We start from the raw sequence: 15,531 nt of genomic DNA, 5'->3' as shown, positions 1-15,531 counted from the left end.
TGTTGTGGACAAAGCCTATATGTTTAATAAAATTAAAGCCAGGTTTCCATGTAAGCTCTCAGCCTTGTTTAGTAGCACAAAGGATTTCCACCAAGCCTGTCCAATTACAGAATATGCACATTACCAACATTGTGTGCCTTCGTCCTTTCAGTTTCTGTATTACCAGTATGACTAATGTGCCAGTGTCCTGGGCAAACTATGTCAAACATTGAAGAGTTGCCCAACACCAAGACTGAAAACTTGTTTTGGAATATTACAAAACCTAAGTAAGTTGCCTTAGTTCAGATTTTGGGATGTTTTAGTGTTCTGTTCAGTCATTAATCTCCAAGTGTAATCAATGTGCACCATGTAAAAAAAAGTGCAAGAGTGAAATGCAGGACAAAGAAACTTGGTTTTTGATGATACATTTATTTTCCTGCAAAACATGTTTCCATACATTGGAAAAGTTGATGAAATACATATTCCCATTCCCATTTCACATATTGGCTCTGTTGTTCCTCTTCACAAATCAGAATTAAACTGTACAAGGTCTCTATATCTGAAATTTCAGTTTTAGGGTGGATTGTCCCTTTAATTAGTATAGGGTTCAAACACTTTTTATATAGGTAATACAGACATGTTCCAAATTGTGGATGAGTCTAAGGAAATTACATGCAAAGTGAGTGGCAAACGGTTACGACAGGCTTCAACACAACATGTACTGGGTGTTGCTTCCAGAAATTCCTTGTTCAATGTTAAAAAATAGAGGATTCTATCATCAAAACCAACCATTAGTCAGGATGACTAATGGTTGATGATGGTTATCAGTAGCATGCTTTGCTTTCATGCCTGCAATCATTTTGTAAGAGTCAATGTTTTTCAAATCTTATTTTAAAATGAAACTCTTCAATTATACCCTCTCTATAATTCTCTTGGCAATTCATGCCATTCAGTGCAGCAAATGACTCCAGACGGAAACACAAAACACACAAAGACGAGTTGACTTTTTCCCTTATATTCAACCCGCTGATAAATAACCGAAGCCGGCCAGCTCTGCAAAGTAAATCATGTTTATCTAAAGAGCACTTCATGCCTTTGTACGCAGGAATTCGAGACCTTCTATGGGGTTTGTCAGCTAAACAGTTCAATAAATAATCGTATAAACAATACAAAGCAATAAAATTAGTCAAAAATATCTTCTCTCAAACAAAATACCCGTTCTGCCTCCGCCTTTCACTGAGCAATGGAAATACTGGCTTCCACTTTGTTTCATAAAGGGTCAAAACTCAGATCTCACATGGAAGACACAGAAACAGCAGACTGAATGCAAACATCATTAGCTTCAGCAAGTTGAACATCCAACATTAACAGCATTTCAGTTTCTCTGTACCAGTGATGCATTGACAAATGTTGGGCATTAGAAAAAGAAAAAAAAAATAGTAACATCGAGGCTGTTTGGAGCGACAAACATGATTGTGCAATTATATTTCTGAGAAAAGCCCCACACTGATTACACGTAATTTGTTGCATGTTCAAGCTTGCTTCTTCAAAAATTTCACAGCTCATTAAAAGGAATTGTCATGTTTCATCTTGTATAGTTCACTTTAAATTTGGAACATATCAAATTTACTGAGAAAAAAATAAAAAACAGACTGAAATCTATCATGTCAATGCGTTGAAGTTGCTGCATTGACTTTACTGACTTCAGGGACATGTATAATGTTTTGATTGAGCTTTTCAACACCAAGTTTTGCGCAATTTGACAGATCTACTGCAGTTAGTTTTAGTTGTTTTTAGTCAGATATTGTTCCGCAGAAGTGAAAAAATGGAAAGTCTATAAACGAGGCACTTTGCAGCAGTGAGAGAAAGATGAAAACGGGGACAAAGAATTACTTTATCTGTCAACCCTTTGAGAAGTCAACAAGCAGACCAAGAAATCTCTGGTAAATTCAGTTCTCACATTCACCAGCATGTGTGAGCTCTAGTAAACATCAGTGAGTGTTCACCAACATTATGTTCTCTCTTGAAATAATTACATAAGGAGCTAACGGTTTTTCTTTAACAGTCTGCTGGATACAGTCAGGATTAAGAGAGTTTGGTGGAAAAGTTATGTTCTGTTTGCTGTATCCATCATTTTTTTGTATATTTTCAAAAGATGAGACAAAAGTTCAAACTCTCAGGTATTGAATTCATAAACAGTTCTCACTACACAAAACCCTGCAAAGTCAAACAGCAACAAAATTCTGTTGATATGAAATCTACACTGTATTAATGACATTCAACCGTTAAAACAAACAAGAGTAGTTACTGTTTGCCTTTGTAGGGAAGTACAATGAATCAAAGCTCATTGGGATGTAAAAGCTCAAACAAACATTACGAGTCTAGAAAGTAAGTCACCGATTAACCGTTTTGTCCCTTGACAATCATCACAGAAGAGGGTCTTACTGGTTTGTAGCTTTGGCGTAACTATGACTACTGACTGAACTGTCAAAGATCACAGAAATACAGGTCTGCTTAAGGTGGATTTTCTCTTTTGCTGTCCCATTATGCTTTTGGTGGTAGATGGATCGGGTGGGAACACAGGATATCATAACATCATAACATGTTTGCATGTACCACAAAACAGATGTTTCATATTTTCACTGCTTACAAACATTCAAGTAAATACAAGAATGCTACTTTTGCCAAAAAAATATATAATCATCTTCCATTCATTCCCATGTTTTCATTCCCCTAAAAACTAACTGAAACCTTTTCAGTGTATCAATCCAAACTTTTACAAAATATATATAAAGCCTCTGTTACTACACAGCTCACTAGACAAACAATAAAATATATAAAGTGCTCTAAAATTCCTCTTTAGAGTTCATGGTGGAGGTGTCTCAAACAACATCACATCACAAGATGACTGTCAGAAGACCATTCAAGTGTAACAGTGATGTGACAAATAGTAAACACTGCAAATTAGAAAGCATACTTCACTTAACACGGCTGCGGCAAAAGTGACAATAATCTGGAGTACCGTTTGTTGAGTTGCTACATAAATAACAAGCTTGGGAAAAAATCACTTTGTAAAAAAAAAACAAAATACTGCACGCACACCATCTACCGTTCATGTCTAACTCACTGAGAGAAGAACAACCGTGTGATCTAGCCTGCTGCAGAAAAAAAAAAACACAAATTAAAAAAAAAAAAAAAAGAAAGCAAAATTAATCTCAGTTAAGTCCACATCCTTGTTAGTCAGTTCAAACTTGGCCTTTGAGCTTCGGTCATTCAGTAAAACTCGCACTGATTTTCCAACCAACAGTAAGAGTCAGCGGGAGCGCTGAAAACGTCTCTTTCTTCAGGAATGCATTTTGGAAGAGAGCGCAACCAAGAGATCAAGTGGTGGTCCGGTACGATGAGCGTTTCATTCCACTTCCCTCTTACTTGCCTTCGTGCCTCCAGGGGTCTGGGCCTATTTGTGGCCTGAAGGCGACAGAAAAATAAGAACCAAGACAAGCCATGTTAGAGAAGCAAGTTTCACATTCACACAGGTTGTGGCTGCACTTGTCAGTTAGATGCCACTTATACCATCTGAACACTAAAGCATTAAAGAATACCTTGACATGCAAATTTTTAGTGCACTACTATTCGCTGTTTATGCTTTTTAACCAAAAACTGGTTTGTTGACATTATTAGCTTTCTTCATGCATACCAAAAAGCACTGCTAATGCTCTGCTAAGGAAGCTTAAAAATTAAACCACAAATGACCAATCCAAAATACTTTTTTTCATAAATCAGGAAAAATTGAAATAGTAATTTAGCTTGTTGTTTCCTGATGAAACCCTAAATAACTACATGTGCTTTCAAGAAAATGCTTGTATCTGTGTGCATAATGTGTTTGGCCATAACAGCAAATAGCTGTCATTAATTTTAAGTTTCTTACTTAGAGAATCACACAGACATTAGGGCAACTTGCTTTTAAATTAGAGCTCAACAGTTTGAAATGAAAGCGACTGTTTGGTTTTGTGGTTTTGGAGAGTCTCTTGTGTCTATTGTTGGTGCAAAACCATCAATATAGCTCTGATTCTTGTGCATGAAAAAAATCATTGTGAACCGCACGTTTGCTCTGCATATCCATATACTCTCACTGCCATAACATAACACATATCACATCACACAACGAGCACAGGAAGTGTCTTTTCACCTTTTCTTTTGAGCAGAGATTCATCATGGCTCAACCCAAGTGGTTTCACAGATTCAGTCAGTCTATAGATCAATCAAAACATCCATAACATTGCATGATTTCTCACCTTTTTCTTAGAAATTGTTTGGCATGGTGGGTCTACTGGATTTTAAGAGCTGACTGAATGAGTGGAACCACTTCAAACCGGCTTTTAAGAAATCCACATGCCCAAAATAAAGGCCAAAAACACTTCTTCGGACCATGGTTTTGGCAGGACTTCTGTGCTCTATACACTCATACTATCCATATCAGTAGATGTTAGCTCACTGCCACACGGATACACTCAGCAAATACACACTAAAGCAGACACTGACCTGCGATGTATTTTGCTCCGATTAACATTAACATGCTACCCAGAATGTAAAAGCCCAGCGGGACACTACTGAAGATACTAGTTTCACCTGGCGGCCGTCCGAACCAAGGTCCAGTTCAGGTAACAGAGAGGAAAGAGAGAAAGTGGGAGAAGATAAATACACTACATCTGAACATTGATAACTCATTCACAGCACTGCCATTCGTAATTATGGTGTATCAGCTGGAAAATTAGAAAATTGTCTACTCATTGTATAGGTCAAGGATTCATTTTCATCTCACAACCCCACTGAGTTTTCTAGTTTTTGTTTCATGGTTCTATCTTGAAAGGCAGACAAAAACATGGAAAAACGCTCCAGCAAAGAAAAAAATGACAATGTGTCATGTGACTAACAGAGATTGTGGGAACAACATATGTGAACTCTGTTTTGGGGCGGCTTTTGGTTTGACTGTGAGTGTGATCTCACTTACCGTTTCCGTTACAAACGGGCTCAGTCGTCTCCCAGTTCATGGCTTTCTGAACTGCCTTCTTCCATCTTGCGTACCGAAACTCGCTCTCTACCAAGCACATACAGAGAAGAAATGTGTTTTAATCAGCAGCTAGCAAGGAGACGTAATGTCAGACTGGCAGAGCAGCAGTCTCAACTGTTCTGGTGTGTAGAGGCAGCCGCATCTCACCTTCGGGGTTGATCTGCGGCTCAAACTTCTCTGAGGTGACTTCACTCAGGTCCTCAGGGTTCAGACTCCACACGCTCACCCCCTCCGCTGCCCCCGCTGCCATCGCTGCCCCGAGAGCCGTGGTCTCAGGCATGGAGGGCTTCACTAAAACCACCATCACCATGATTCAAATATAACATGGATAACACTGTTAGTAATAATACATATTTTTTGTGATACTTTATCGATCCCTGAAGAAATTCTGCTTTCTCTTGCCCTCCTCCAATACCTAAAAATGTGAGAAAGGGTAAATGTAAATCTTACCAACAGGGATACAGAGTATGTCCGCCTGCAGCTGCATCAGCAGTCTGTTGGACGTCATTCCTCCGTCCACCTGCAGCTGAGTCAGTGGGATGCCGCTGTCCTGGTTCATCGCATCCAGTATCTGCATCCAAACAAACACCCGTTACCAAAAAATACCTGTGTCCCATCAAATACATAGCTAGATTTTCAAAGAATTACTGGTTTGTGCGTACTACTGCGGTACATTTCAACATATGACATTTTCATCCTTTGAATTCTTTCTCACAGAGGATTATGCTTTACTTAGTAGTTGACAAAATGGGGTTGAAACTTGACAAAAACTAGCCTTTACTGAACTTATTTATATAAAAATAGATTTGAATGTTATATCGAACACGTGAATTTCTGGAGTATTCTTTCCACTTTTAATAGAGTGGAATACTTGCGTGAATTTCCCTAATTTTAGTAACATTTTTGTAACAGCAAAACATTTTTTAGATGTTAATGGTATCAAGTTTCTGGTATGGCATAAGATATCTGTTATGTCATTTACATAGAGCGAGCGAGCGTGCAAGCGAGAGAGAGAGAGAGAGAGAGAGAGAGAGAGAGAGAGAGAGAGAGAGAGAAAGAGAGAGAGAGAGATTACCTCTCGTGTCTGGAAGCAGACAGCTTCCAATGCAGCGAATGCTAGATGACTCCTATTAGTGAATTGAGTTAACCCACAAATGATCCTGAGAGGGAGAGGGAGAGAGAGAGAGAGAGAGAGAGAGAGAGAGAGAGAGAGAGAGAGAGAGAGAGAGAGAGAGAGCAAAAGACAGACAGAGAGAGTGAGCGAGAGAGAGTAAGTCGAGCAGAATTATTTAAGGAGTCAGATTAAAGCAGCTGAGTGGATATTTTTAGCCAAAATAAATACTATCTCAGAGTCTATTTGGGACTTACCCTCTTGCGCTGGGCTCCCAGTAGGGGGCATACAGGCCGGAGAACGCAGGAACAAAATAACAACCGTAGGACGTGCCGACTGATGCGGCCAACTTCTCTGCATGGGGAAAAGAAAGAGAAAAGAGGAAGGGAGCAGGGAAGAATGAACGAGTTAGAAGTTAAGAGAACAGAGACTCTTATTAGTCTTATTAGACTGAGACTAGATTTACCTGTCATTTTTAATAATGGCTGAGGGATTTCAATAACTGTTTCCAATGGCTTTTGCCTGTTTAACAAATGTTGCAGGTTGCACAGTAACTGGACATACCCCCATACATTTTTTACAGCCAGTTTAAACAGCAGGTTAGAAGACAACACAATTCTACAGAAGTTGTTCATCACACCTGACTCTTCTACACCAGTGGCACATACCCAGTTCTTCAGATGTATCGATGATCCCAAGATTGTCCTTCAGCCAACGAACCACAGCTCCTGCGATGGCCACGGAGCCCTGGGTGGGAGAACAAAAATCATCCATAATGCAACAAACTAAACAATAATTTAACAGAGACAGCAATCAGGAGTGTGAATTTACATGAACTGATTAACAATCAAACATTCTCTATCAGCTGCAAATGTTGCAGGGTTAAACGGAGGAAAAGGCTGCAGCTAAAACTGCAAATTCACATATTGTGAGTTAATGATTCACTGGACGCTAATATTATTTTCCATATTATAATCTTTAGACCGTTTGTCTTCGATTTTTCTTTTGATTTTCAATTTGAGAGTGAATGTATTTTCATGAGTGTCAAAATGTCAGGAAAAATGACTAGTGGCCTTATCATTTGTGTGGGTTTTTTTTACAATCTCCATCCTGCACTTTCTCCTAATGGTTGTCATTGGTAAAGTTCTAGTCATGTGTTAACGAGTACTCCTCCCACTCCTTCGTCTGAGCTCAAAAGCTACTGAAATTGAATTTGCATCGTTCCTCTAAACTGTTAGTGGGTTGGTCAAACAAAGAACACGCAAAATAAAATGTGTATAAATGTATATTCAGGATACCTCTAGTGCATAGCAGGCAGGTTTGTCTCGGCCGAGCTTGTATGCCACAGTGGTCAGGAGACCGTGGTCAGACATCACAGGCTGCAAAACCCCAACAGAACCAGGAACAAAGACAGTGTCAGCAATATTTGCAGGGATTTCAACATTTAATAAAAGACAGTATATAAGTATATAAAGTAATTAAAATAAGAGGCATCAGTAAATGTACCTTGGCTCCAGTGTTTCGGAGTAGAAAACAGCCAGTTCCATATCTGAAACACATAATAGTCAAGCTGTTGGTTGAATTTCTCACAACAGAGAACCCTGAGCTTTTTAACAGACAGACATGCACAGAAACACACATAAAACTTTCCTGCAGCATGTAGAAAAGCTGCAGGCCACATCAAACAGAAACGCAGCAAAATAGGAATTCTTGATGCTAATCCACAACGCAAACATAACATTCACAAGCACACTCACGTGTTTTTGGCTTGCCCGTCCTGAAAGCACATCTGTCCAACAAGTGCTGCTGACTGATCCCCAAGACACTGTTTTGGAAAATTACAAGGGTTTGTCAGATGGTGCCGCTGCCAATCGCTGCCAAATTCAAAGCACATTAGGTGTATGGAGGTAATGTTGGCCAAGTAAAAAATAAAGAGATAAACTTACGCCTGAAATGGGAATACCAGTAAGAGCCCCTGATTTCTGTCAAGAGATAAGTTTGAAAAAATATTTAAAAAGGTGGACTCTGAGTATTTATTTTCTTGTTAAAGTCACAATGAAACGGCATTTTGAGAGCATCTTGCTTCTGTAATTTGACAAATTTCTGGTTGAAACAGGAACATAACACAGGGAGGGATCATTCAAATGTGTAAACCAATGAAAAAAAAGGGGTTTTCCAGCAAGTAAATAGTGTAATGGGCAATGAGTAATAGGATTTTGATACAATTTTTTGGCATTTATTGTTAAATAGGTGTATGTTATGACATGGAAAGTTGTCTGACAAGGTGAAAAAATCATTTTTCATTTCATTGTGACTTTGAAGCCGAGCAGAATCCCTATCTAAAATAAATTGATTTAAATTATGTGTAAACAAGACATATAGCACCTTTCTTTTCAGATCTCCACCCCAAATTTCAAATAAGGGTTAAAGCAGGTCTAGAGTACAACATTAGTTTCTCATATATGAAATTTAGATTTGCTTATGTGACACGAAGTGTGATATTGCAATTAATTTATCAAGCATTATGTGCATTAATTGCCTATGAAATGAGTGATGGCACATTTTTCAGTCAATAAAAGATGAAAATAACTGGATTTAGAGACCAGTTAAAAACTTGAAATTATACATCTCAATATAATTCAAGTGGGCATATTTGTTGTTAAAAAATTAAATCAACAATGATAATTCAACTAAAATCACAAATGCATGTTCAATTCATGTTTGAATGCTAACCACTATGTGCTATGAAATAAGCAATGAGTGTGGAAGTCTCTTAAAGCCTAAATACCTAAAACAAAAAGTGAGTTATACATTATTTGACCACACAAAGCCAAATAACAACTGCATCTTTAGTAAACTTAACAATATTAATTCCACTATAACTTTGAATATGAAGTATACTCTAACAATGAACACAACGAGGGGAAATGAGCGCAACTGTGAACTCAAATGTCTTCACTCCTACTGGATAAGTGACACAGCACTGCACAGTGATCTTTGGTAGCTTCACCAGGCCTTTGCTTTGGTTAGATACTTGAAAACAGAAGATATGGGTGATTAAATTTAACTGTGTCCAAGAGTGAAGAGATTTAGGAGACATGGTGGGACTTTGCACAGGAGGATGGTCCCTTAAGCAAGCTGTGGGCATCACCAACAGTTAGCTGTAGCATGCCACAACAGAAGCAATGTGGGACAATGACCATCCAGTACATTTCCAATAAAAAAGGCAGTTTATCCCCAGAGGTGTGTGCGTGTGTGTGTGTGTGTGTGTGTGTGTGTGTGTGTGTGTGTATGTAGGTCCAAAATCACAAAATGCAGGTAGAATTTGTCTATTTTGTATAAAGGGTCATCCGCTACACTAGGCGGTAACGTTTTGAGACCATAACATTTGAAAGGCTCAGTTATATACAGTATTTGGTGTTTCAAACCTTGTCCCTGACCGTAAGCCAATCAGATCAAAGCAAAACAATGACTCTGTACATTTGCTGTCTGGCTGCCTGTTACGCTGAATGGTTCACTAGCCTTAGAAACTTAACATTATTCCCATGTGGCGATGCATAGCAGGTGTGAGGCCACCAAAAAGTACATATGGAAGAATGGGAAAAAAAGCATCCACTGTATAAGTGAGTGATCAAGTTTTAAATCAAAGCTCTAAATCTGCTCTTGTCTTTACTGAATGTTTCACACAGTAACTGATTCTAAACTGGAAATAGCATTAAAAACAGCTCAAATGCCTAAATTCAATATGAAACACAAATTCTTTGCCAGTTGGCATAAAATCACACATCTGACCAATTTTATTGAATTCCTCACACCAAACTAGCCTGACAGGTCAGCTGTTGAAATATTGCAACAACATGGAACTTGGAAATGCACTGTGTGATGGCGGATTCGCTTGGGCCACGGAGAAGCAAGAAAGGACGGGTTACTTTGCATGAGGAGGAAAACACCGATGGCGGTTATTACTTACCAGGCTAGAACATATTTTCTACCAGTGAGAGAAGAGAGACAAACATGGCACACAGAAAAATGCCTAAAACAATTCCTCAGTCAAACTTCATGCACTTGAAAACACACACAAACAAAAAAAACAACTCATATCACCCTCTAAACAGCCTGTTGCATGAGACATTACACTGTTTCAACACAACACTAGACACAGCAACATGATATCACTATGATACAAACTTAGTTAACTTACTTAACAAAAACATCTGGAGGGTCCACATTATTACAGTGATACTGTGAGCATGGCCTATTTGGTTAGTTACTGAGAGATTTATCTGATGGTGTGAAGCAAGATGTTTAGAAGGAAACTGTTGACAAGCTTACCATGAGGCCATATATTTCTGAAGAACTCCTCACTTTGGGCAAGATCTCCATGGGAATCCCAAAATATCTATCAGAAAAGGAGAGATACAAAATGTGAGAGGTTGTGTTATCTATCTGTGTTTGTACTCTGTTATCCAGAGCATTTGCTGTGTTGGAATAGATGTTCTGAAATTATCCTGTGACATTATTTGATTCAACAAATTAGGTCAGCTAATTAACTGTAAAAAATAACTCAAAATGCCCTAATGCATGTATTTATGTGTGAGAGAAAGTAGTCAGTATTTCAGACAAAGCAAGAGTTTCAGAAAGAGTTTGCAGGATTTCATTCATAAACTACGCACAAATTTTGAGTTTTTGACGAAATCCATGGCAAAGAATACTTGTCTTGTCTTGATGCTATAATCAGTTCAATCAATTTTCTGTGATCTATCAAAAGCTAAATGATTTTCGATGATTATTTATGGCATGAATGCCACAGGTGTAATTTCATATTTTATCAATTATATTCTCCAAACAAACAATTTCAAAATGAAGTTGTTATTTTGCTAAATGATGCTCCAGGCAGCTGTCGTACTTGCAAAGCTCTGGGTCCCAGTCCATGGTGTGAATGTTGAAAAGCATGGTTCTGCTGGCGTTGGTCACATCTGTGCAGTGGACGCCCCCCGACTTCCCCCCAGTCAGACACTGGAAGGGTTAAAACAGCGGTCAAAAGAGTCGGCACCTCTCCCTATAAAACACTATGAACATTCCCAGACATCTCCACGGCTGGTGGGACAGGAAGCTTCGGCCTTACCCAGATGAGCCAGGAGTCGATGGTGCCGAACATGGCGCGGTGCGACAGGACGGCTGCATGGACCTCGTCCACGTTGTCCATCAGCCAGCGAAGCTTCACCGCACTGAAGTACGTGCTGATGGGGAGTCCTGTTTTATGCTGCAGGGGGATAGGGATAACAACAACATTAACAACAACTCTACTCGTGCTACCACTACTACTAATACTATTAATACTACTAGTATTCTGTAGCATTCTTCTTAGTTGAAAGGTGCTAAAATAACAGAAACAGGAACAAATATGCATAAAATGAATCACACTACAGGCCTGAAAGTCTAGTCAACAGTTTATCATCACACGGAAGCCACAAGACAACTGATACAGGAAAACAGGTCAGTAGAGTCAGCGGAGCAGAGTATGAGCTCACCTTCAGGTGGTTCTTGTTCCTCCCTGGAGTTTTGTTGATCAGACGTTCAACTGTTGATTGGGTCCGCAGGTCCAGCCACACTGAACATAAACAACAAAGTTTTTCAGTGCAAACAAGACCAACACTCTGTTGTTTCTGAGTGTCTGCCTGTGTGAGTCACTGACTGTCTGTGTAGGCATGTGTGTATCCATGTATCTGTGTTTACACGTGTGTATGCTGAGAGTCTTGTGAAGTTTACTTATAGAGCACTTTTAACCAACAGGTTTGACACAAAGGTTTCATTCGCACTGCAGCTGACGTTTTCAAATCAGTGAACAGCACAAAGCTGCATGGAGTCACATTTTTTCAATTCCGATCTGGCTCACATGGATACATGGTACAAAACCAGATCCAGAGGCATGCAATCTACAGTAAATATGACTTCTACTTGAATCAGATCAAATCTTACGCCATTCACTTGAGACAGCTGTCATAATTTTGGCGCCCACAGCAGCTTGGCTGAGCTGACTTGATTGGTATTTGTGGAGGCACCTGGATTTAGTCAAAACTCAAAGGCACATACTGTAACTGAAATGTGTCTGAAATGGCCGACTGTGAAGAGAGCGAGAGAAAGGTAGGTACAAAAATGTGTATGGTTACCCTGCACACACTTGTCTTTTTGACATTGCTGTCAGTTCATATTGGTATCAGATATGGGTTAAATCCTAGAATAAACAGAATAACCCTAATCCAACAAAATCAGATGTGAGAGACGATTGGGAAATGAGCATGAATGCCTGCAGTGTGAATGTAGCCTAAAGTGCTGAAGGACACAAAAAACAGGGAAAAAAAGGATAATGAAAAACAAGATACACATCAGGCTGGTAGTAAATAGACTCAAAACTTTACCGATCGCGTTGTAGAGGGGCTCCCCTGTCTCTTTGTCCCAAACAAGTGTGGTCTCTCTTTGGTTGGTCACCCCAATGGCTAGAAAAAAATTCAAGCAGCAAGTGCACATGATGTTAAAGCATTGCTTCTAGAGAGCAGGTGCATTCATAAGCCCAGTGTGTTTATGTGCATACCTTTGATGTTTGAGATGTCAATGTTGAGCTGGGTGAGTTTTTCACACGTTCTCTCCATGCACTCATACACCGACTGTAGAATCTCTTTGGGGTCCTCCTCCACCCATCTGGAAAGAGAGCAGACAAAGGAAAAGAAATGAGAAAGAGAGAGGGGGATGCCATGCAGCAAAGGTCATGAGGTATATTTTAACCCACGATATTACACATACATCATATGCACTTTTGCCAACAAGACCCCCTTAATGGAGGATTTTGAGATAAATTATTTTCACCTACCCTTCTTTGGGGAAGCTCTGTTTGATCTCCACCTGATGATGGCTGAGGAGTTCTGCTGTTTTGGAGTTAAACACCTTCAAAGAGGGGAAAAAAGCATAAGAAATCAAATGTAGCCTCAGCCAACAACACAGTTTTCTTTAACCTCTATTAGTCCAGCAAGAAGTCACCCTAACCCTGGTCAAGCCCACCTCAACCTAGTTACTGGAAAGGATTGCATCTTCCAGTCATAATCCTGATTTTCTGAGCTGCTGCCTCCCTCAAGTACAAGTTGAATGTCATGCTGTTATGTTGTTATGCGTTACACAAGGTAGAACTTGCCCTATCTGATGACACACCTTTAATAATTACAACAGCTGTAGAGAGCAAGTGACTGCACATTAACAAAGCTGTTCCTGGGAATGGGACTGAGCGGCACAAGCAGTAAACTCCATGAAAACAAATCTTTGAAGGAATAATACAATTAATTTGGGAAGCGATAATAAATCAGCGACATCTGAATCACTTGTCACCCTGTTGAAGGCTTTAGTAGCCATGAATAAAAATGAAAGCCTTTTAACTTGAGTGCCTTGAACTATTCAGGTCTGAGATTTTTTGAATCATTTACCTCTTCTTCTTCTATAATAATAATTCACTAATTACTGGAATAAAAGCTTTGTTCGTCATGCTCCAAGGAAATCTCATTGTCTGTTCACCAGCTGCAATTATATGGACTGTAACGGTTTATTGAAATTTCTTATTACTGTAAAGTTAGGCTAGTTAAAGCCAGCAACAGCCTTCTTCCACCCTGGAGCTTTTTAGCAAAGGTTCCCCTGTGTCTTGTTGAAGTTTCTGACAGACAGGAAAGGTGACTCATGTCAGTTAACCTACAAACTAGTGCCTCTTTTTTGACTGAACAAGTTAGAAAGAGGAGATAGTCAAACAAAGGATTAAGTCTTCCACATTTGTTCCACAAATGTAGGCCTATATTTTATGTTAGGACTACTGAAAAGCTTTTAAATTGCTGGATTAACACCTCCAGGGATGGTTTGAGGGTTTGTCATATTACAAATCCATAGAAAAATAATATCTAAAGTTGAGTCCTGGATGAACCATAGACTGTAGTTGTTCTAGGACATCTGGACAGCAAATGAAAGCCCAAATTGAGTGGTATTACCCTTTACTTTCTCACAGGACGAGCTCAAAGATTTTTATGACGATTTATGGCATCTTTACAAGCCTCAATGCATACCTCTCTCTGCCAAATTTCATCAGGCAATTTGATGTGCCTTTCTGATAATATAATACTGGTTCTGTCCCACAAAGAGAGAAACTGATCCGCTGCTGCCTTTAAGTGCATTTGGAAATATCGCAATTATGAGTTGAGCGCACATGAAGGCCAAACAAAGAGGAAGGGGACACCCGAGTTTTGGACATGTGATGGTTAGAGGGTGCTGTATTTTATTATTTTATGTTATTGTTTGGTATTCTATGTAAATCATTAGTACTGTTCTATGGTTCTACTGTCTCTTTTTGTTTAACTTTTGGTTGTCACACATTTATGTGCATGAATGTAGAGAAGAGATGTTGTGGAGGGTAAATCCACAAAACTTAGTTTACTCACCTTTGTATTTGCATAACGAAGTTTACCAACTTTTATAGGCTGACATACTTTTAAAGATTTAAATTCATAGGATACATCATAGTAAGTAATATCAAACTGAGAACAAGGTCTTAAAAAAAATCAAAATATTGCCTTTCTGAATATAGAACTGATTTTTGTTTTTACTGGTGGTTTTGTTGCCTTATGGTGATCACATAGTTTACCCACCTTTTTACAAAAGATGTAATGGTGTAACATACAGCAACCTTTGGCTAATAAATTAAAATAGCAATATTTTCTCCGCTTCTTTCTACTGCTACAGCACACTGAAAATAGCTCTGTGTCGTTTCATTTTCCAATAAAACAGCAGATACAAAAAACTGTTTTTGTTACACGGTCCATTTTGCTAATATTTCTGACCTAAATCACCTGAATGCGCAGCTAGTCGTATTTATATGATTTCGGAGAGATCGGAGCTGGCGTTTACGAGGAGCACTTGAAGGCAGCACACGAAACAACGTAGCTAGCGAGATATTCAACGCTTAATTTATCTGTCAGTTAATGTTAGCTACCAATAAGACAGCTAACCTAGTAACCGTTAGCCCACACGCGTTACAACCAGTGTTTACGTTGGCAAGACTAGACTGACGTTCAGTTCTGAAAACGTCAAGCAGGGCAATACACCCAAGGGCACAGCTAGCCGGTACATTTATTTTTGAAGTTGAGAAATAACATAACAAAGCTAGCTTGCACTGAATGACTTTACTCTCGTCTGTCTCCCTGTTCTGCTGCGAGGCGTCTTACCAAGAACCGAGTGGAGCTCGTGCCCTGGTCGATGGCAGCAACCAGCGGCCCCAACATAATCCGGTTTGAAGATGCGGCCATGGCACCGTTCATGTGCGCTCTGTAGGTGTGGAGCAACA

General features: G+C 39.3%; 1 protein-coding gene across 3 annotated transcripts; it reads right to left on the bottom strand.

Moving 5' to 3' along the window:
• Positions 1-2,723: 2,723 nt before the first annotated feature.
• LOC139662582 (glycerol kinase) lies at positions 2,724-15,505 on the bottom strand. 3 transcript variants are annotated; one of them, XM_071541276.1, is made up of 21 exons: positions 15,413-15,505; positions 13,030-13,103; positions 12,754-12,860; positions 12,581-12,658; positions 11,693-11,772; positions 11,287-11,424; positions 11,068-11,177; positions 10,494-10,560; positions 10,132-10,149; positions 8,108-8,143; positions 7,919-7,986; positions 7,668-7,710; positions 7,460-7,540; positions 6,830-6,908; positions 6,419-6,515; positions 6,126-6,210; positions 5,501-5,621; positions 5,198-5,341; positions 4,991-5,077; positions 4,522-4,608; positions 2,724-3,447 (listed from the first exon to the last, which is right to left on the bottom strand). In XM_071541276.1, exons 1-21 carry the CDS (start codon positions 15,503-15,505, stop codon positions 3,437-3,439), a joined length of 1,704 nt encoding a protein of 567 aa, XP_071397377.1. In that variant the 3' UTR covers positions 2,724-3,436. The 3 variants fall into 3 exon arrangements, with proteins under 3 accessions (XP_071397377.1, XP_071397379.1, XP_071397378.1); XM_071541278.1 differs by lacking the exon at positions 4,522-4,608; XM_071541277.1 differs by lacking the exon at positions 10,132-10,149.
• Between the last annotated feature and the right edge of the window lie 26 nt (positions 15,506-15,531).

The sequence above is a fragment of the Centroberyx affinis genome, unplaced genomic scaffold (assembly GCF_046629955.1).
Source record: "Centroberyx affinis isolate AG114_WGS23_722 - 3 ecotype Tasmania unplaced genomic scaffold, CSIRO-AGI_Caff_v1 ptg003849l_1, whole genome shotgun sequence".
Lineage (NCBI taxonomy): Eukaryota > Metazoa > Chordata > Actinopteri > Beryciformes > Berycidae > Centroberyx > Centroberyx affinis.
Note: the sequence above shows the minus strand (reverse complement) of the source record. Positions and strands in the feature narration are given on the sequence as shown.